General features: G+C 40.0%; 1 protein-coding gene across 1 annotated transcript in view; it reads right to left on the bottom strand.

Moving 5' to 3' along the window:
* si:ch211-186j3.6 (neural-cadherin) overlaps window positions 1-23,274 on the bottom strand; it is a 306,902-nt gene that overhangs the window by 111,116 nt on the left and 172,512 nt on the right. Inside the window, exons 20-25 of the mRNA XM_067494964.1 lie at window positions 22,195-22,386; window positions 20,808-21,251; window positions 19,660-19,993; window positions 16,533-16,626; window positions 13,671-13,855; window positions 3,672-3,901 (exon numbers count right to left, since the gene is read on the bottom strand). Coding sequence (XP_067351065.1) covers window positions 3,672-3,901; window positions 13,671-13,855; window positions 16,533-16,626; window positions 19,660-19,993; window positions 20,808-21,251; window positions 22,195-22,386 — 1,479 coding nt within the window. The remainder of the gene's footprint in view (window positions 1-3,671; window positions 3,902-13,670; window positions 13,856-16,532; window positions 16,627-19,659; window positions 19,994-20,807; window positions 21,252-22,194; window positions 22,387-23,274) is intronic.

Genomic DNA, 23,274 nt, shown 5'->3' on the forward strand with positions numbered 1-23,274 from the left:
TATCTGGGTAAAGTACGGAAAAGATTCTTGCTCATGTGTGAAGGAAACTTCAATTAGAAAATGAATGTTTGTGCTTTATTGTTTAATGTTTCACATCACAAGCTTTGCTTTTTTTAAAAAAAAAACTCACATTTGAAAAGCATTAAACGGAATCAAAGGACTATTTCAAGGGAGAGGGTCAGAATCGCAGGGTCCACAATGGCCTCAGTCCACCACAATCTCTGACCCAACACTCAGTGTGTCTGAGGATCTTATTGGTTGGTTAAGGGACATAAACAAAGCTGTGAACAGCTGAGTTGAGATGTTCTTTTTCCTCTATGAGATCTTCAAGTTTAGTCGTGCGTTCATGAGTAACTTCTGTGTATCTCTCAGGTGTGTGTGTGTGTGTGTGTGTTCACTAGTAGAGACAGGCAGAGAAAAACTGACCTCTGTGTGAAGAGTCATTGTGATGCCACAGTTGTCAGTTACACATTCTATATGAGAAAACTGCTGTGGATCTAATGTTTTTACATTAGTCTGATGGTAATTATAATTATTTTTGATGTGTTTGTACGTCCAATGGAAGTGAATGCAAAAGGAGTTTCAGAGGAAGATGTGAGCTCTATACAGAATATCTGCATTTTGGCATCCATCACCTAAGCCTTATACAAACACAATAAGAATAAAATGTCTTATCAATATTGATTATCATTGATTTTACTCAAAATTAAAACCAAGAGTGAACAATACTGACACTTTTGTGTAGTGTTGAGGCGTGTAGCACTGAGTGAACAGTCGATTATTGAAACTAGTGTGTTGAACTACATTGACATGGATTAAAATGATGGCTAGACCACAGGGTCAGAGCATCTCCAAAAGAGTAGGCATTCGTGGATTTTCTGATATGCAGTGGGGAATATGTACCACAACTGGTCCAGGAAGTGCCACATGTGGTGAAGGAAAGATGTCTAGTCTCATCCACGGAATTGCTACTGTAGCACAAATTGCTGAAAAATGTATTTCTCCACGATCAGCAGGCAACAGTCGATCAAATCAGCTCCGATAAGCCATCTATACACTACCTGCCCAGCCTAAAACAGCAGACAGACACATACTGTAAAAGAAAAGTGAAATACCCAGCAGCTAAAAAGACAGATGTTTCAAAAACAGAGTGTAGACTTAGATTTACCTGCTTGACATAAACATGTACAATCTTCTTGTCTTTACAATCACAGTGAGGGGAATGTTTTCACAAAATTTTTACATAAATATGCAATGTGCATATTGGATAAAGCTTGAGCCAAAGGAAACTACACGTCAAACTCCACACAATGGAAATGTTGTGACCTGCAAAATCTGGACAAGCCACTCTTGACTGTTTATGCCACCTGTAAAAAAAAAATGTAGTCTTTGACAGCCAGGAAAGAGGGCAAACCTTACAACAGAGTAAAAACTGTGATAAACAAGCTGAACAACTGGTTGGCAACAACTGGAAGTTCTGGCAGTAGACATACTTGCAAATCCTGTGGGAATGTAAATTGTTTGGTGTTGTTGTACTAAAAGAACACTTGGGCCTCAACCAGTAGCTAAATCTTTTTATGTGCTGTGATTTAAAAAAAGAAAAGGAAAAATCAGCAAATAACACACTCTCTTTGAGTCCTCCCTCAAAATGCCCCCCAGAAATCATGTTGCTACGACAACAATAGCCCTATCAGCTGCTTGGACAGAAGTTGATCCAATGCATATAATTAAACCTCATTAAAAACGCATTGTGCACAAGCTGATAAAACTTGAGCATAAAACACAACAAAATACTGTATGAAGGTACCTGTGACCAAAAGACGGTCAGCTGAGTACAGAGCTAACAAACATTCAGATGTACACTATCACAACCTCAAGCCGCTGTGTCTAATGTCACCAGCATATATTGTCTAACTAGCAAGTTACTAAAAATTACTCACCTGTTTCCATTAATGTGTTTTTTAAAGGAAGATAAAGTAGCAGATGTAGTAATCAAAAAGGCCAAATGCTCAAAAATTACATTCACAAAGAGGAACATCAGACAGCAGATGCTAAAAGAGGGAGGAGAAAGGATTTGAAGGTAATGAAGAAATAACCCAAAGCAAACCCACATATTTTCTGAGGAGAAAACACACTTTGCTGTCGCCTGGGCCTGAACAGTTTTCGTATTGATATCATAGGGCAATGTTTAAACCGTAAAGCAGCAACTGAAACTGCTCGTGGCGAAACATTACTGGCATAGAGAAATATTTGATGCCTCTCAACACTGTAACAAAGGTTGCTACTAAAAAAGCAGTGTGGTATGTCCTTTAGCCAGACAGAGAAGATTTCCACTGCAATTTTTCTCTACAGAAAAATCACAACTGGATTGATTTCCCATATCATTCAGCCTAAAACCACTTACTAATGTTCACTCTTCTATGCACCAGTATACTCTATTCAGACTCTATTCAGCCATCAAGGAAAGCAGCAAAGCAGCAACACCAACAAGTTAAAATGGACAAAACACATTAGAGTTCAGTAAAGAAAGGATCAGATACTTGTTGAAATGCACCCTGATAGTGGGTAGGTTGGAAAGGAACCTTGATAATCTACAGTTTGAAACAAAGTAAACCAACAAATGTTTTTGTCAACATAATATTTAATGCACATCCATTGCATTCATATCTTTTCAGGTGTAATTTTACCCCATTCTACCAGATATGTTGGTTGTCTGCCATGCAGCCTTCTTCAAATTTACCCACATATTGTCAATAATATTTAGGTCTGGAGACTATGGTGAAACATTCACCTTTTTCTTTTGAAACCAATCCTTAGTTGACTCTGCTGAATTCTTGTCTTGTTGAAGAATCCACTGCCTTTTTGACTGATGGTTGGAGGCTTTGCTTTAAAACCTGCATTTTTTCTTCCTTCCACGTTATGCAGAGCTCCAGTGCCTGATGCAGATATACACCCCCAAAACATCTGCAAGCCTCCCACATGTTTGACTGTTTAGGAGACGTACACCAGTCCGGTATTCTGGTATTGCTTAAAATGTTTTGAAATGTTACATATAGCTTTATGAAGGTTTACCAGTTTTATTTTTGATGCAAACGTTTGCACTGATAGAATTTTTACAGGTCTTTTGATAAAATCCTTGGCCATTTTTGTTACTTCTGATGATGAAGGCAAAATTGTAGGTCAATGTGCATTAAAATATTTGTTGATGCAATAACAGTCTTTGTGATTCTAGACAAATTCTTATGACTTTTGATGAACTATTGATAGTGTTTATGAATTCACGCACTGCATCCCAAGCAACTGAACATTGGATGGACATTTTGATTGACACATTTGATTTGTTGCAATTTAACACAAACTTCAGGCAAAACATTGCCAGAGGCAAAACCGCTGCATCCAATAAACACCTGTAAGAGCAAAGAGAGAGAGCAGAGCCCTGTGCGCAGTTTGCACTTTCACCCATGTGGGATTTCATTGGAGCTTGTGGTTTTGTAGTGCCAGAGTGCTCAGTGGTGTGCAGTTGGTTAGATTATGTGCACGTCAGTCAAAGAAGCTGTGGTGTCAATCAGTCAAGTGCTGAAATGACAGCAGAGCAGGCAACACAACAACCAGGTTGACAACAATGTATATATTTCCTACTGTGTTAAAGTAGGTCACAAACAATGGCTCACCTTTTGTTTGTGGGCAGCCAGATAACCGTGCATCTTCTCAGGTTGGAGGAAAGATGGCCCACCGTGCACAGCAAAGCGAACATCCAGCATTCGCTCCTTAACATCTATTAGGCTAAAGACGTTGACATCATCGGGCGGAACGGAGAGCATCTCGGACAGGAAGTCCACCAGCAGCTCGTAGCGGCTCCGCTGCTTGCCTCTCAGTTCAATGAATTCCTTTCCTGTGATGTCTGAGAAAAACACACAAGTGTCACTGTAGCCCGTATAAAAGTCTCCCCATTATTTCCATCCCTGGTCATGAATGAATCCAATTATTTTCAAATTCTTTTTCAAAGTATTAAATTAAACAAACAAACAAAAAAAAAGTCTTTCAAGCTTGGATTATTGATTATTGAAAATTGCAAATTCTATCTGACACAATCTGTTGTTTACAATGTAATTTTGTGTCCGTACTGTACGTGTGTGTGTGTGAGTGTATGTATAGGCATGCACATGTGATTGGATGTGGGATTATAATTCCTAACTGTGCCAACTAAAGGTAATTACTCTTTTGAACAATGTGTGGTTACATTTCTAATCCCACTAAGCAACAGGTCCTGGAGAAAGATAAAAGAACTATTCTCATTTTATTTAACAAATTTCAGAGTCGTGTCTGTAAGAAAGAAGTTAGCTCAAATGTTACTGTAATCAACTGACCATTATTGTCTATCAGGATTATAATAATTTATTTTATTTATAAAGCATTTTGCATTTGTGGGCGAATCACAAAGTGCTACACAAGCAGATTAAAAACAAGAATGAAACATTAGAACATATCAAACATGAAGTAAAATAAAAGAAACTAGCAGCCCCATTAATACGCTTTACTCAATTAATAACTGTCCACTGTCTGTTGTGTCCTCAAGTTCTCAGGCAGGGCGTTCAAGAGCCATGGAGCGGCTGCTGAGAAAGCTCGAGCCCCCATTGTGATGAGTTTGGTCCTGGAGGGGCAGAGGGGGTATGTATGTGGGGAGCGAATGTGTCCTTTTATGGTCTTTTTCAAGACTCCTGCCAATAGTCCAGCCTGGAGGAGACAAAGACGTGGACCCACCCTTCAGCGTCAAAGAGGGAGGGGAGTTTGGCTATGTTTCTGTGATGGAAGAATGCTATTTTACAATCTCCTACAGGCAGCAGGTGAGAGCTGATGGAAGTGAGGGAAGATCGGGTTCAACCTCACATAGAGCTGAGTATCATCATCATAGCAGTGGAAAGAGACTCCATGTTTGCCAATGACGTGGCCCAGTGGGAGTATATGTACATGTTGAAAAGTGTCAGCCCAAGAACCGACCCTTGTGGGACCCACCAGGTGACCGAATGGGGCCGTGATTTGGCATCCCCCAGGGCCACATACTTATTTGTGAGGTTAACCACTCCAGGGCAGTGCAAGAAAATCCAGCTATCCAGGATTAGGCTTATGTGTCATGGCTGACATCAAGCTAAAGACCACCTGACAATAAGCCCAGTTTATCTCCAATGTACCCCTCTAGAACCAAAGATTGGATTATGTGTGACCTTTCACATTATTTGGTTGCTAAAATCTCTACGCTGGCAGACAATTAGGTGTCAAGAAGCAGAGGCAGCAGCGACAAATGGAAAAAAGAAGGAGAAAGCTTCTTAAATCACAGAGGCAAACCTCTCGGAGGAAGAATGGCTGCTGCTAGAGAAAGTGTGGTAGAAATGTAGCCTAATACATCAAAGAGGGCTAAAGTGTATGTAGAGATGAGTCTGCCTGCTAGGGTGCAAGCTGTGATGTGGGACTCCTGCAAGAAAGGTACAGTATAGTCTGTAATGCTTTAAGACTCACATGAAAAGCAGAAAAGTCCTTCATAATTAACAAAGTTTGTGATTTGCACAACTGTGGCAGAATAACACTGACCATTAGTAAAGTGATTCATAATTTCTGAGGGGGAATTGGTGTATATACCAAAGTTTTCATGACCAAAATAACATCATTACATTCTCCTCCCTGATTTTTTATTTTATTTTTTTTGCCTTTGGAAGCCTTTGGAAGAACATTCCCATACCCAAGGATTTGTCTAGACATTATGTAATGAAGATCATGACATGAAATTCGCTTTCTAAAATAATAAATGGTCACAACATGCAACAGCAAGGTGAGGCTGCATTACTACTACAGACAAACTGGTACAATGCAAGTTGCAGCCAATAATCTTCAACATGTCTAAGAAAGACGTGAGCAAGTGGAAGAAACACGACATGAAGAGAGCTTTTCATCGTTTATTCAGCTTCTTGTCTGATTTACTTTGGTGCACTGACAGTTCCCATGGTTCTTTATTGTATTGCATCATTTATTTGGATGACAACCTAAACCGTAGCTTGTCCGGCTAATGTTTGAAACCACAGGCTGAGGCCGATAATTACATGAGTAAAGTCGGTAAATACAAATTGTGCAGTAAAGTAAATTACACTTTCAGTTCATATGAAAATCCAGTATAAAGTAGGTTAAACTATGTGGCACCTATTGACTGCAGTTTCATAACCGGTTTCAGTTTTGTAACAATAAATTAAGTAGACGTAATAAAAGATACATCCATGCATGGGTCCACCCGGGACAGGTCTCCAGCCTATCATACAAACATACACAGACAGACAACCATTTACACTCACACCTACCGGCAATTTCTAGAGTTAACCAATTAACCTACCACGCATGTTTCTGGACCATGGGAGGAAACCGAAGGAAACCCGAGCAAGCACACGGAGACCATGCAACCTTCACACAGAAACTCTGCAGCCAGCAGGCGGATTTAAACCAGGGGGCTTCTCTCTCTCCCTCAACAAAGCCTAAAAGATGCTAAAAGCCATGAAGTCTAAATGTCTTCATGTGTTTATGTTTGAAGTGGCCTTCACAATGACAAATTCATTATTAAAAAAATGCGTAACTAATAATACAGGCATGTTGATGCATCCCAGCTAAACTCTCTCCAGTAGGTTTGCACAATTACTGAAGTTCCCGCTGAGCCAAGTTCACACTGCCCTTCCCTCAGTTTAGAGACGTGCACATCGATCATGCTTTCGTAATGGCCACATATAATACAGCCTATATAGAATAATGCCAAAGAAAAGGAGGTGGATTCTGCCTTTGTTTGAGTAAACAGTGTGTGAACAATGTTTGAGACAATTGTGTAACAACGCCATGGAGAGCATTTTGCACTTCAGTCAACAACCGACTCGCTGATTTTATTGCCTGCCCTCTCTTCACTCTCACGCACGCACACACACACAAACCCACACAGCGTTGCTGATATGAATGGGAGTACGACAAAATAGTCCTACAGACTCCAAATAATAACAATAAAGTCAGTGTGAATGCAATGCCCCCACTGGCTACTACCCCACAACAGCCCGACAGTGTTTTCAATCCTCTTTGTCCTGCTGTTTTTCTTGACATATCTAAACTTGTGGCTGCCCAGTAGCTCACCTCCGCCCGTGAACACAACGAGGACTCATGGGAAAAGGTGTTCTTTGAAGGCTGCTTCAAAACAAAAACTCAGATAAACAACAACATGAATCATTTTCCATAAACCTGCTGTGCTTGTACATATGTACATGACACAGTGTTGAAAAATGCTGCATTCTCACACCTAAACTCACGCTTCCCTGCTCTACAGGAGTCTTTCCTACTGTGATTACAAAGAGACCAAAACCTATATTTTTTTTAAAAAAATAAATGCATTCCAAAATTTCTACAGTGAAGTTATTAATTCATTTAAGGTTTTAGTTTAGCCTCAGTTACCCAGATCCAGTCTTAGTATGAAACATGACCACATGCGTGTTCTTTTAAGGCACCACTTAAGACAGACTTGAAACAGCCCTTACTTCACTGGTTTCATAAATCTTGCCAAAAGAAAATTAGCTACAGGCTGAACACTGGCACACAGAAATACTTTTAAATATGTGTTGTCCTTACAAAGACTTGAGAATATGAGCAAACTGCCCAGGATAACAAAATGTCTTCATAATCAACATTTGGAGACAACACACACACACACACATAGACATCTACAAAGGGGGGAGGCAGGGTGATTAGATTTGTAAGTGTGTAGAGGGAGACAGAGCTTAGGCATTAGGAGACAAGACAAGGGGGCTCAGAACAGGCTCAGCAGATACAGCATGAGGGATCGAGGCTAATGTCAGCTCCCATCAGTCAGTCCGGTGGGAGAACAAGGACACAGGCAGACACAGAGACAGTCGGGAGGGATCGGGGCTAGAGGGTGGGGAGAGGGTAGTAACTCCTAATGCAGAGTGGCAGCCTTTGCACCTGGCTTTGATCCAACCTCACAATTCACTACTGTGTCCTCCTTCCCAGAGGTGCCCATTGGAGTCGGGAGTCTAGGAGGCAGCGCACAGATGTGCTCCTGCCTGTGGGCTAGTGACTTCACACACACACACACACACACACGATGAGTGTTCATCTAGTACAGCAGTATATTATGAGAAGGGGAAAAAAGACAAACACTATTGTGGCTTTTGGCCAGTTCGTTGTGCCTACACACCAGAACAGAGTGGAGCCATTTTTTAGCCTTTTTTCTACAAGTTAAGCAATTAAACATTTTCTAGGTTTTGGAGACTTAAACTACCTTGAAACTTTTTTTCTTTTTTTAAGGAACGGAGCTTTCAACATGTCTGCACAAATGAAAAATTTAAGAAAGATTGTCATTCCACTGAAAGAAAAAATTATAATAAAAACTACCCATTCCTTGAAATTCAATTGAGAAGTAAGCAATAGATTAACCAGTACAACAGCAAATATCAAGTTTTATAGAAAAAAAAAAAACGAAATAAGTCCAGAATTTGGCAATTTTGGTATTTGAATTAAAAAAATTCTAATTTTCCCACTACTCTAGAACAGGATGCTGCACTCTGAATACCAGCTGTAAGGGGCCGGAGCACATTAGCAGGTCTGTGACCACTCTGACAGAAGTTCATTCATTTTTCTGTTTTTCTTGTTTAGACCTGATTACTTATCAGTTTATTATAGTTATTCTGGGATATTTTTTAAATGTTTATTGTGTAATTGTTTAATGCACGGCTGCAAAGCATTTTCTCTGTGCACCACATTCTGTGAGAGACGAAACACTCTTGGTTAAACCAGAACCAGACAAGGCACCAATCGTTGATGTTATCACACCTTTTAACAGCCATTATTAGCTGGGACTATGTATATCATCATCATCATGTGATGCTGCAATCTCTCTTGAATTGGAAAGTCAATGTTTATGGTTACATTTAAGAACAAAACCAAAATGGTTTGGTTTAGAGAAAAATCTTGGTTTTGGGTTAAACACAGAAACCACACTGATTAAAGTACCAACCGGGACTGAAATCGCAAATCAATAGTGTTAATTTTAACCAGGACAGAACTGGTGTCTTGTCTTTGTCCTTCTTGCAAATAATTTATGAATCATCAGCAACTCTGGGAGGCTACAACCACTAAATGCCACCAATTTCCCACTCGTCTCTCTTATAATAAACATCCCAGTATGTAGTTTGTGAGCTGTCAAAACATACCATGTGCTGATAAATGCAAACATGTAACAGATAACAGAGTTAGGAGATTTCGAGTTACAGCGGCAGATTGTAGTGAGACAGTAGTGGAGTCTGGAGCTGTTGGGTAGATGAGGTGATGTCCTTTGGAACTACTGGAAGAAGATAATCAACGAAAGCATTATAAATGTAACATTTTTGGTAAATTTCAATGAATTAACCAAATTATGTTAGTTATTGTTTTCAAATACTATATGAGGATTTTCTGATTTTAGAAAATGATTCTCATTCTGGTATAAGTTAACATATTATTTCTTGAATGGCGTTAAAAAAAGTGAAGTGGGCATGATGGAGGAGGGGTTAGCACTCAGGGTCAGGGTTTGAACATGTTCACAGTCTGCATGTCCTCCCCCAATGCACGCTTGTCTGCATGGTCCTGTGATTAGACTGTACCCGCCTCTCACATAATGACAGCTGGGGTTAGCACCAGCTCCCCCCAAAAGGGCCATGACGCCCCAAATCCACATTATTGAACTTAAAGCAATGTAGACCGACTACTGCATCAGCTTTTTTTTTTCTTTGCCGACAAGCAGCTTCTTCATAGTCAACACCTGAATATCCTTCAAGCTGCAGCACAGATGAAGCAACATGATGATTAGTCAGAGCTGATGTCTCAGTTTTACGGCACACATTGAAAAAAAAAAACACACTTTGAACGAAATCAAAGAAAGACAAATACTAGCTGTAGTCATGATCCAGTACTGAAAGTGGATGGTTTTGTGTAAACCGTCCACTATCCAATGTATCAGGCCTATTAGGCCACAGAGGTAAAGAAATAAATATGCTTCTTGGCATTTCTTGAATTTTGAGATTTGCCTGTCAGCGTCTCGTTTCGTGGACCAAACAACCTGCCCCTGTTATTGTGCCATTACTTTTCCCAGTTTCCTCAACTCATAAGCAAAAAAAAGTATTCCAAAAGTATTATTATGGAAATATTTTAGTACTGCATTGTCCATTAAAAGTTAATAAAGTCCTTCTATACTTATCACAGCACAAACTGACAACCAGCTGTATGCAGTGTACATATTCACCATGTGCTTCTGTTTGTGCTTCCCCTCTGAGCACTATGCATTTCACTCTAAGCTAGTGTTTTGTGGACATTTCAAGGACTTTTTGTTTACCACATTTTTTATTTTTTTTTTACCTTTCCATCAATACTGAGAAAAAGAGTGGGAGAGGGAGAGCGCCTTAATCTCAGCGAGGCAGATTTAACTAGTGCTTTCATTGTGCACCCTTATTGCATTCCACATTTGTTCTTGAAATGGGATTTAGAATGTCAAGGAGGGTGTAAGTAATGCTATAAGTAGAATATTTTCATAATCCCCGAGACTGAGAATCAATGAGACTGTTTACTGCAAAGCTCCACATGGAAAAAATAAAATCCTAGAAATGACTTCTGTTACATATCTTACACACACACACACACACACACACTCTGTTGCTGTTTTGGCAACTTGCCCACACTGCTGGATGATTTTAGAGTCATTAATCCTTGATACAACATTGCGTTTTGAAACCTTGAAACCTTAAAATTGCATTTTTGTGAGTTTCTTTCATTGTCAAAACAGGTTTAACCCGCAGTTTGCTGTGCTCACAGCAGGGGCTGAAACTGGCCTCTCCAGTGCTTAATTATAGTCCCTAGGTTTCAGCTGAAGTTTTTAATCAATACAAAAAGCAGCTAACATCCCTTTGAACAGTAGATCTATTTAATAACCTTAATGAAGTGACCCCCCTCTGGGATAAGTAGTATACAAGCCTAACCTTTTTATTCTGAATAAAAATAACAAAAAACAAATTATATATATACATATATATATATATATACTACTACAGAATATGCTTTGAGAAATAAACAGAACTGTGTGAATTGAGCGCTGCTTAAATTTTAAATTCCATTAGTCATCTTAAACATACACTTGCCAGGCGACATCGTGTGCATGGATTCATTTCGCTTACGTAAATATTGAAATGTGAGCGCCAGCTGTTCTTCACCATACTGCCTCTCAGTTTTGTGCACGGTAATTTACCTCAACCCTGTTTTCAGGATGAGAAGCAAATCTTTTTATCCACTTAAATGAGCCTTGACTCTTTCTTCCATCCTTTCCTTCTTTCTCTCCCCCTGCTCTCCACACGTCTCTTGAGCGAACCCACACCCCTTTGCTTCTATTTCAATATCTCTGAAATCATGAAAATCCTTCAGCCATGTCCCGTTTCTCTAAAGCGAATTTGATTCTGAGCAGACGGCCGTTGTGCTGTACATCAGGTAGTGATGGATGCTGCTCAACATGTGAGGAGAATGTGCTGGCTTAGCGAAAAGCTTCTCGACTAAATATTTTGCCACTATAAGCAATGGAAACTGGCTTTCCTGTGATCATCTAAACAATAACTGATGTCCTATGAGTCAGCGGAGAGGAATTAATAATAGGTGCAATCATTTGTTAAAGGAAACATCTTTAATTGAGAGTGTGACAGTCCTTTGAAACACTGCAAACAACTAGAGCAAACAATAATCAGTGCTCATTAATTTTCTATGACTGCGGACATGTTTGCAAATAATAGCCACATTCTGCAACACTCCCTTGTACGTGGCACTAATTTGACTGCAGTTTTAATTTTTTGGGCACGGCTCACATTTATCAGACGTTGTTATCACACATTATAGGAGGGTGTGTTAGAGGTAATGACAGTCATTGGCAATTAAAATCTGCTCCTTTAAAGACAGACCTCTCTCTCTCTCACCACATTATGACAATCTGACAGTTTTGGAATCGTGTGGAGAGTCTCAGAATCTTAATACAGCAGCTCAGATATTCTGCCAGAATACGACAATGTCTCTTTTAATGTTTAATTCAGCTGAGACATGCCTGTTTTACATGCAGGCAAAACGCTTGCTGACAGTCCAATAATGAATCTGCTTATTTTTCATTTTGCAACAACACTTTATATTATAGAACCTAAACAGTCTTCATCACATCATGTTGGTTTTTACTGCATTATATCTCGTCTAATTGTGTTCTGATCAAAAATGCATGCAACTGCTGCAGGCTTGAGATGGAAATATGTGGGGAGGAGAATGGAATGGATGGTCCCGCAGGAGTTATTAGCAGAATGAGAAGTTTTAATCGATCTAAGAGTTTTTATGAGACCGTGTTATACCGTCTCGGCTGTGATGATGTGTCATAATTCCTGTTACAGAGTGCAAATCAAACAGATATCTGCTGTGCCTTGGGATGATTATAAAGGCAGAACAGTACAGCTACTGTCTTTTGGAGAATTAGACTAAGCAATCTTTAGTCAGTCTGGCTGTCATTGTTGTTATGATCAGCTTATTCCATCACGTGCCAGTTTAATTTCAAGAATCGTGAACTTTTATACTAGATATGTGTTATTGCTCATTTTTCTGCAAGAAAAAATAAGTTTTGAAAAGGAATGTAACAGCAAGTATAAGATGTTTTCTCTTTAAGATAATTAGGATGATAATGTAAAGATTGGCACATAGGTCACAAGTATGTTATATTTGTACAAATCAGTAAAATGTTCCCGAACAATGCACTTGTTTTCTGCCAAAATGTTTGATCGTGCAGAACAAAATTCATTTTGTTTGACTGCAGCGTGCACAACCAACCTTTTGTTGGTTGTGCACACAAAGTGAGTTCCAGTGCATTTAGGCTTCATTCAGACTAAGAAGAGATCATGTTTTCGGGGCCTGGGACAATAGAAAACACTTAACTGTGACTTCAAACACAAGGTGGTTAAAGAAGATTTATCTTATTGTGACTTCATGCTGTAAAGTGACAGAAATGCTGGGGAATAAAAGTGTGCAGAGAAGTTCAGAAAGAAGGTGCAGAGAATTCTTGGCACTTATACACAAGTTACATCACCAGACCCTTTACTGTACCTCTCCTCTAACCAAAGCACACAACAATCAATTAGATCCTAAACCAGTGTGTCACTGAGTTTTGTGCCCTAGAGTTCAATGGAGCCCTTATAATTTCACTGGTCGGCTCACTGGCCCTCTGACCCCCCACAATGTATGAAAGCTACATTTTTAAATAGAACAGCAACACTTATATTTGCTATTGTCTATTTGCCTGGCTTTTAATCACATCTCTTCACCAGTGGATGGAGGTTTCATGGGTCAAGCTATGACATCATACACTCATAGCTATGGGACATCCTACATTAGTGAAACAGCAAGGGACACGGTGAGAGATGGAATGAACACTAGATACAGACAACATCAGCTCTATGTGAACACCAGAGTTAAACGGTGAACATCTGGAGAAAGATAAAGGAAGACGTTCACATGTGACCCTGAGGACCCTTTTAGTCAGGGACAGATAGGGGTTGTGTGGGTTTGCATGTTTCTGTAGGTCTGCGGGTTAATCTCACCTGCCAGACGAAGAGACCCTGAGTTGTAGATGGCCTCGTCTCGCAGCTCCCTCACATGCACCGTGACAGTGGAGACAGCATCGGGCCATACTCCATCGGACACGCGAACTTGAAACTGATAGGTGCCGGGAGGAGCGTTCTCCTTAATGATCAGGAAGCCTGTTCGCTTATTCAGGATGAAGTAACTGAGAGAAAACAAAGGCACAAAGAAAACCACATCAGTCAAAAAAGTGCTTTTCAGCGCTTTTGCTCTAATTCACCCAAGCCTTGAAGTCTCTACTGTTTATGCTTTAGAGGCTTACAGGGGCCATCCCAGCTGAAACTGGGTGAGATTAGGGGCAATCAGATCCCAAAGAGCACCCAAACAGCAAACCCAGAATCTTTTTTTCCTGTGAGATGGCAATTAGCCACTACACCAAGCAACTTTCCACACAACAGTACTTAACATTAATAAGTAACAAAACTCAAGGGGCTGCATGCAGTGGGTATCTGCTACTCAAGTGGTTGACACCAGTATACTGTAAGTTGCTGGCTTATGCGTTTTCTGACTACAGCCAGTCTTGGACTACAGTTGCGACGTGATCCAGCCTGCTGGTGTGTTTGCAACACCCAATTACACCACAGGTGAACAGTGCAATCAATGCATTGCCCAGCCGGAGCTATTTGCTCTGAGTCAGAGAGGGTCAAACTGCTGAATCTATAGCACTAACCCTTAGCGTGGCGCTGATTAGTCATTAGGCTATTACTGATGGCTCAGTGAGTCTGCAGAGAACAGTAATTTTAGTTGTTAATTCATCAAAGGTTGGCATAGTAACTGGCTAGAAGGAAAGAAATGCTCAGAATAACCGCATGGCTTTATGTCTACAGTCAACCAGAGTCAACAATATACATTAAGTCCAGACTCTCTGTGAAAGCTCAGCTTTGGGTGTCCAGTGTGTAAAATGTATTCTGTGTTTAAGTCCTTTTAGCTGAACTTAAAATGCATGGACGGTGCATGGGCCCTCATCAAGGTGTTATCATAGAAGATTGGCTGTGTGCATTGTGCACAAGACTTATGTACCATGTGGTGCATCCCACTCCCTGGTCCAGAATTGGAGCAGTTCTGGACCTGGGATTGTTGTGGCATAGGGACCAGACAAAACATTAAGACCGCCTGGTGGGTGGACAGCATGGGTCAAGTATGGACACTCTGTAGCTACACAGCCTCATGGGCAGCAAGCTGCAAAATACTGGGTGTTTTGTGTTTTTGTGATTCATGCAAACTGTAACATGTTTCCAATGATCGCCCCCACTACACCAACATTAGAACGATGAGTGGAATCCAAGCTCATTTACAAACTGTGAATTTCTACTGGATGCGGGACACAGATGTGAGACAAGGGCGACATTAACACATTTTTCAACAAATGCCTTGGTGTGTAGATTAAGTCACGTCTAGCACTTAATTCCATTTCACTGAAAGATAACTTTACATGTATTCTAATACTATAAATATTCAGCTATACTTCCCAATTTACTGGAGCCTGCCTTTATTGATACTGAATATCATCTCCTTACATTATTGGACACTTTTACCCCAGTTTAAATATGACCCTTGAACTATTAAGATGACTTGTGTTCATCTCCAACTTCTTGCTCTCATAACGAATCTTCTTCTTGACCAAAAAGTGAATGAACATTTTGTGGGGTTGATCCACCAGGCAGACCAGAACAAGCTATGACAGGTTCCATTTTGTGAAAATCCAGTGCTGCAATGATGAGACAATGTGTTCTGAACTTTCCTTACAACTACAGATGCTGTCATGAAATGTTAATACCTTATATTACGCACAGCACAGCCCTCCATTCAGGCTGAACTTTGACTTTGAGATAGAAAGGAGGTTTTTCTCTTTTGAGTTCGGCTCAGTTTGGAAGATAAAAACTAAGGTTGTACTGTTGCACAAGCATGATATGCCCCCCCCCACCTCCCCTAACCTTTGCTGGCCTCAGGATTACCTGCCCTCACATTGCACTTTGAATTTTGTGCTTGAGCATGCTTGCATCACCACAATGTGATTTTCTGTGCTGAAGAGAGGCACTGGAGTTCAGTGCTTGAGCAAAGTTATCAATCACACTGGATGTGTTGTGTGCCCAAATCAAATTTAATGGAGCAATGACACATGTCAAGTGAACCAAACTCTGGGGGTCAAACGTGCTTATGCATGTACAGATTGCATGGTGTGAGTCAGCTTAAAGGTGTCACGAGAAGCTGGAGGCATCACTGTACTGTATGTGATTTTTTTTTTTTTTTTTTTTTACACGTGCTTGGCAAAGGAAAGTTTAAAGGAGCATTTTCACAAGCAGATCAGAAACCACTAAAACATAGATTTGGAAGAAGGGAAGAACAAGGACAAAATAGGAAAATTGGAAAGGATGACGAAGTAACAAAGAAGAAAGATAAACTAAACACAGAATCATAGATGTGGGAAGAAGTTTGGTGGTTGGCAGACTTCTATCAATAACTATGAGCAAAAACAACTTCTGTTTCAAGAAAAATTACACAATGCTAGTTCTACAGAAGAATATTCAAATTCTAACATAATGGAAAGTTATTATATTACGTCATTGTCAAGTTTAACAAACTCATCTTCTTAATGGGACTTCATTAATGTGTCAAAGTCAAACCCTTCCCTTGATTATGACACAGTTTATATATTTCATATTTATATATGAAATATATAAAATGAATGTGAACACTTTCAGTGAGTACACGTGTGGATGCTCAGGCTTTACAAAGCTGCTTACAAAGAGCAGCCTTCTTTTCCTGTGCTGTCCTGTTCTTAATGGTTCTCTGAATGGTTCATCAAGAGTTGCATACTTTACCTTGGCACATGTCCTTCAAAGATATACGTCTTGTTGTCCCAGTCATCAGGGTCAGGGGAGTACACCTTTCCAAGCACTGTAGTCGGCATGCGGCCTAAAAACATACCAGAAAAAAATCTATTTAAAGTTTTTTTTTTTTTTTTTTATTAACTCATACAAATAATACATGTTTGACATGCAATCACTTCAGAAAGAAGTCTGAACTTTACACTTTGTGCAAAATTCTCTGCCTTGTGATTTTATTTTAAATTCGAAAAATCCCAATTAAATTTCATACTATAACTTATCACAAAAGTAAAAAAAATAATAATAATTAAATGTGGGAAAAAGTTCAATCTCATTTACAAAAGACCCTTAATTCAGTACATTGTAGACCCTTTGGCAGCAATTCCATCTCTACATTTTCCTGGTTAAGTCTCCACAACCATCTCATACCAACAGGCATAAAGGTCTGATTGATGCACTGCTACTGAGATATTTGTGCTTCTTTCAAGTTCCCCCAAATCTCCCCCAGTTCTTTATTCTTTTTGAAACGACCACTGGCTTCCTTGCTACCTCCCTGAAAAAGGTCTTTCCTGTCCGGTGACTAAGCTTTGTCTGATGGTCAACTCTGGGACCAGTCTTTGTGCTTCTAGACTTCAGCAATTTCACAAAAATTCATGTCACTGTGCTCCCAGGAACAACTGACCCTTTAGAAAGGGGTTTTACACACTCTGGTGTATGATTTGTGATGCATATTTAAGCACAGAATCACAGTCAACTGTCTGACAAATCGGTGTCATTCTGCTGATCAGTTTTTGAAGATATCCACATGTGATTTTGTGATTGAAAATCAAGTATGATTCAGTTTTAAATGGTTGTAATGGTAAGTTGTTATGAAGGATGTTTTAAGGATAGATTGTCCCACACTTCAGTGACCCAGAATCACTCCATGTTCGCGTGTGATTATTAAGTGCTAAAAAAGAGCAAAGGTTACCATGAAAGGAGAAAAGGGCTGGGAGCAGTAGCCTGAGGGTGGATAGAATTCTGCCTATTAACGGAGAGATGTAAAACTAATGTGTATCATATGAAGTTTAGAACTTTGTTTAAACTCTGTTGATGTACTTCTCTTAAATACATCCTGGATGTAAGAATTCTTGGAGTCTTCGATAGGGATTGAAACGAATGCTGAATAAGGATGTGTTGCACACGATGCAGATTTTCTATAACCAAACCATCCCCTGATCACGACATTTCAACCTTCACACCTCACTGATGGTGTCAGACAGACATCTATCCACTTTTAATGAACTCTGCCTGTAACACATGTTCTTCACTTGGCTCCAAACACCTAAAAACGTTGACTCATCAGTCATCAACAACACTTTGTCGCAGCCATCTAATGTCCACTGTTTGGACTTTACGTGGATACATGTCTTCTTGTGTAAATGTTGACTTTGGCCAGTTGAAGAATGTGTCTGGAGACTACAATGTATTACAATGTAGATCTTTTGAAGAAGTCTTTCCTGGTTTTATCTTTTAAATGCCGTCCTCTCTTAAGACAAGCATAGACTTACGAATTTCGAAGTAAATCTGTTTTTGTTGTACTTCTAATTTTCACTGATAATGACAGGTCACTCTCCCAATAGAGGAAAAGAGAAATAAAAACTCATAATATTGGTTTACTGGACACAACCTTTTTTTTTTTTTTTTTACATGTTTTAACACATGTGAGGAACATGCACGATCAATTTAACAGCGTCTGCAGTTGAGTTTCTGGAAAAACTGATTAGTAAATTGCTACAGTTTGTCAGACAGTTATTGCTGAACTGTTATTCTGGGCTCAAATATGCTTAAAAAGGAAACGTTTTTCTTTTTTTTTTTTGGGTGATTTGTGATCAGTTTAAATAATTTCACCAATTCCACCAATAAAACCAACAAAAGATGCAAAAGCCTGTACGTGTTTCTTGCCAGCGTTTACACACGTCTGTACCTTTTAAACCTCTGTTCAATCAGTTTAATTTGCCTTAGGTGGACTGCAGTCACATTGTAGACTCCTCAGGACAAATAAAAGACAACAGAACGCACCTGTCCACATTTTGGACTACTATAACAAAGGTTCTGCATACATTTGTAAATTAGATACTTCAGTTACGTTTTCTTAAGAATAATAATTTCACACAAACAAAAATGATCAAGTTGTCATTATTGGTTATTGTATGAAGTTGAATGGTAGAATAATGCATTTATTTCCATTTTAAATACTCCAATAAATACTGTATATTCCAAACAGTAAATATCATATAGATAACTATAATGTCTCAATATACATATTTCAGTTTTTTTTTCCTTTAAGTAAAACCTAACAGCTGAGATTTCAGCTGTTAGCAAAGGAAGGAGGAAAACGCACAGTGAATGAACAATGATAATAATGATGGTGTATTAACAGTTGTTATTACCACTCTCTGCTCTCTAAGTACTCACATTCTAAACCAAGTGGGAATCTTACTGCTAGTTATACCAATCAGAATTTAGAAACACACCTTGACATTATGCCTTATGTTTGACAAAGTCCATCACCACTGATACAAAGTCAAAGTGCTAGTAATTGTGGCTTTTAATGAGACAAAATGATAATTACATGATATTTTTACACTAGGCAGAAGTGTATAAACACCAGCAACAGATTGACCTGTGGCTCAGCTGATCAACAATAATGTTTTTTGAGTCCAATAAAATCCCGACAGGGTTATGGGCAGGCTCTTAACACAAAATCTGATTCACTGTCATCTGGGATATACGGTGCAATAATTTGTGGTTAATCTATACACCAAACAAGAAGCACATTATGATTTTAATTATTTGCATCTCAATTGACCCTTAAACCCCTACAACAGCACCATGGGATCCAGTCTGGCTAAACACGGATCACGCAGACAATGATAATGTGGTGACAATTGAGGCAGAGGTGAGAAACACTGTATGTGTGTTAATTACTACACAGTGATTACAAATTAATTGGTTTTGCACCCACCGAGACAGAAACTACCTTTGAGAGCTGAGATTAAAATGTGGTTGAAGACAATAGGTTTTTTTATTAATCAGATACATGCATCCATCGTTTAATCGCTTCTGAGGACTTTCTTACCTCTGTGACTATTGATGAAAATTTTTTTGTCCCCTCCTACATGCGCATGATCATTTTGGTCGCCGATTGTCACTGTCAGGGTGCTGGTGACTGTTTTGGCCACTGGATGGCCACTGTCGCTCATGATAATAGGAATGAGGAACTCCTTTTGGCGCTCTCGGTCGAACATCCTCAGTGCTGTTAGTGTTGCCGTGCCATTCAGGTTGTCCTGGAGGCAGAAGTCATTGCTGTGGAGAAACTCAGGGGGGACGTTGAACTGAAAGGGTGGACCATTCTCGGGAGAGTCCAGGTCCACGGCCCGAAGGAGGGTTGATGTTTGGTTCAACCTTACAACCTAAAGAAGGGTGGAGAGCCTGTGGTTTATCAGGGTAAAATTGCTCCTTTTTATTATAACTTCTCTCCTGACATTAACATATACACCAATCAGCCATAACATAACGACCACCCAGTTATTATTGAGAAAGTCCCATTTTGCTACTCTGACCCATCAGAGATCAGACCCCACAATCCGACAACAAGACGTCAGCACCAAATTCCAGATTCTTTAAGTCCTCCTTTTACATATTTCTATTGGAACCAGCAATAACATATTCAGAATTTAATTGGACCAGAATAAATGCTCACCCACACTACTACTCTCCTTTCGGCTTATCCCGTGAGTTCGGGGTCGCCATAGCGGATCATTGTCCCCATGTTGATTTGGCACAGTTTTTACGCCGGATGCCCTTCCTGACACAACCCTCCCCAATTTCTACCAGCTTGGACCGGCACTGCATAGCTGGGGAGGGGGAATGGGCTGTTAGGGGTTCAAGGTCTTGCCCAGGGACACTTCGACATATAGCCAGGGCTGGGGATCGAACCAATCACCCTGTGGTCCGTAAGCAACTGCCTTTACCAACTGAGCTATAGCCGCCCCCAATAAATGCTCACCCATACTCACCCATAATCCTGTTGCTGGTTTTTCCTTCTTTGGCCTTTATCAAAGTTGCTCAAATCCTTTAGCTTACCCATGTGTTCTTCAGGGGCAAAATGTGAACTTGCTGCCTAACATATTCCACTCACTTTCATTTGCCATTATAACATCACCTATCAGTGGTCATACTGTTAAGGCTGATCAGTGCATTTAACATGAGGCCAGTCAAGCCTACCTGTGGTCCAGCCACATTCTCAAAGACTATCGGGGAGTATACCGCCTCAAACTCTGGTCCATTATCATTCACATCTAATAGAGGCAGCTGGACTGTGGCACTGCCTGTTAGAGGTGGAACCCCATGATCTGTGGCTATGATGACCAAGATATGCTGAGATATCCTCTCACGATCCAGAGGCCGGGTGACGGAGAGTACACCAGACTGGTCGATGGTGAACAGCCCCTCAGGGTCTGATTCTTCTGCTAAGCTGTAGGTGATGTCACGGTTTTGGCCAGAATCAGAGTCACTGGCCACCAAACGCGCCACACTGGTTCCCACGGCAACATCCTCAGGAAGTGGAGCAAGGGACAGGAAGTGTGGAATAAAGACAGGAGCATGGTCATTGTAGTCTTCCACCTCCACCACACATTGCAGAAGGCTGGAGAAGTCCAGGTCTTCAACCTGAAATAGGAATCAAATACAGACTCAAATATAAAACATAACTCTAGTATAGATATAATTTAAATCCATCAATCATAACAGCCACATAGGCAACAACAACAACAACAAGGAAAACACAAATAAAGTACACCTCAACACTAAAGGCGCATTTATGAATGACTGGGTTCTTCTGAACATCTGGTGGATATGAGAGCCCTTCTTTTTAATGTTGTGGCCAAATTTCACTGCCTGTTCCACATCCACTCACTTTACATGAACACTGGACGCCAGCCCCTCATGATGTTGTCAACTTAGTTTTTTATTGGCAGTATGATTTATCTGTTGCTGTCTCCAAGCGGCACTGGTTGAGTGACACAGTGGATGAATAAAAAGAGAGAGCAGCGTTAGCAGGAACAAAGCAATATAGAAATAAAAAGATTACATTACTTTCTGATTTCTGATTGTTTTTTCTAAATATAACCTTGTCGAATTTAGCTTTTTTTTCCAATAGCTACTTCTCACTTCCACCAATATAACAGACTGTATTTTAAGGTTCCTGTCTGTATCTGACCTTTGGCATCTTCTGTTTTACAGGCTTTATAAGATTTCTTTCACCTTGAAATGTTTTGTCTTGGCTTTTCACAGAAATGCTGACATGGTGGTTTGAGGGATTTATGAACACTGAAGTAAAACAAATAACTTTGAGATTGTTGCTTGCAAAAATTCACTTTCAACAATTCCCTGTATATGAATGGACCTGAACATATAAGACACCAAATTTTATATTTTTTTCAATTTAACAGCAGGCAACATCATTCATCCGTCTGTCAGTCTTGACCCCAACTGTTGTTCTCAATCTGTTTCTCACAGGGTTCATGAAAGGTTTTTTTTTCGGACAAAAGCAAAGATTCACATAGATAAAATAAAATTCAAAACAGTGGGTTTAGAACAGCCTCCTTTTTACCTTCAGCGTGAGGTTGAACCTCTGCTCGCTGTGCCGTTCATAGTCCAGACGTTTCTTGAGCTTTAAGGTGCCACGCTGCTCCTGTTTGTGACTGACCATGTAAAATTTCTGCTCTTGGTCTCCAGCCACAACGCTAAAAGTGAGCTGGGCATTTTCTCCAGTGTCTCGGTCCTCTGCAGCAAGCTCCAGGACCTTCAAACAAACAATAACACATGGATAAGCACTGGGGTTTCTGGCTCTTTACATTTTTGAGGCATTAGCTAAATTCTTACAAAGTTAATTATTTCATGGTAGAAATGTAGTTGATTGACAACAATGAGCGTCTTGCAAGTTGCAGTCATGTGCATATGTACTTTTTTAAGTCAAGAAATTGGGCAGCGGATGAACTCATGCAGCATGAACCATTCCCTTTTTACTTGCGTCACAGTTACAGCAGAGCTGCTCGTGTGACGCATCGCTGACAGATGTTCCATTAATATTAATAACATGTCTTTCTTTTATTTTATTTATGTTTTAGTTTGCTCATTTATGATCGCAGACTTGAAGCACTAAAAATCTTTTTTTATGTACTCTTGAATGATATTTCTGTGAATTAATCTTTCCCAAAAATGAAGTTGCACGGCTAATGACTGGTTATGGAATAAGAGATGTGCAAGTTGAAACAGAATATCAAAAATGTTCGATGTGGTTTGTGGTCACAAATTAATATTAAGTGACTGAACACATTAATAACGATACCTAACAAATTGTGGTCCAAGGTTCAATGCAGAACGGAAAATGAGCGCTTCCAACAGCAGAGGATGTCCCTGCTTGAATCTGCACTGTTTTGCTCAAGTTCACAAACTTTAGACTGTTTCACCCTGTCCCCCAGGCTAGAACATAACTAAGATGGTCTGTGAGGATTCTTAGTCATCCAGGTCGTGGCATTGGTCAGGGCAACTGGACTTGAAGACGTTTCACCACGAATCTGAATGGCTTCAGGCTCTGGGAAGCAGGTGTAACGACTCTGGAGCTGTTCAATTGTTGACCCTTTGATGGTCAACTGTGGGTTGTTGTTGTTCTGCCCGGGTTTCTTGTGTG

The sequence above is a fragment of the Channa argus genome, chromosome 2 (assembly GCF_033026475.1).
Source record: "Channa argus isolate prfri chromosome 2, Channa argus male v1.0, whole genome shotgun sequence".
Classification (NCBI taxonomy): Eukaryota; Metazoa; Chordata; class Actinopteri; order Anabantiformes; family Channidae; genus Channa; species Channa argus.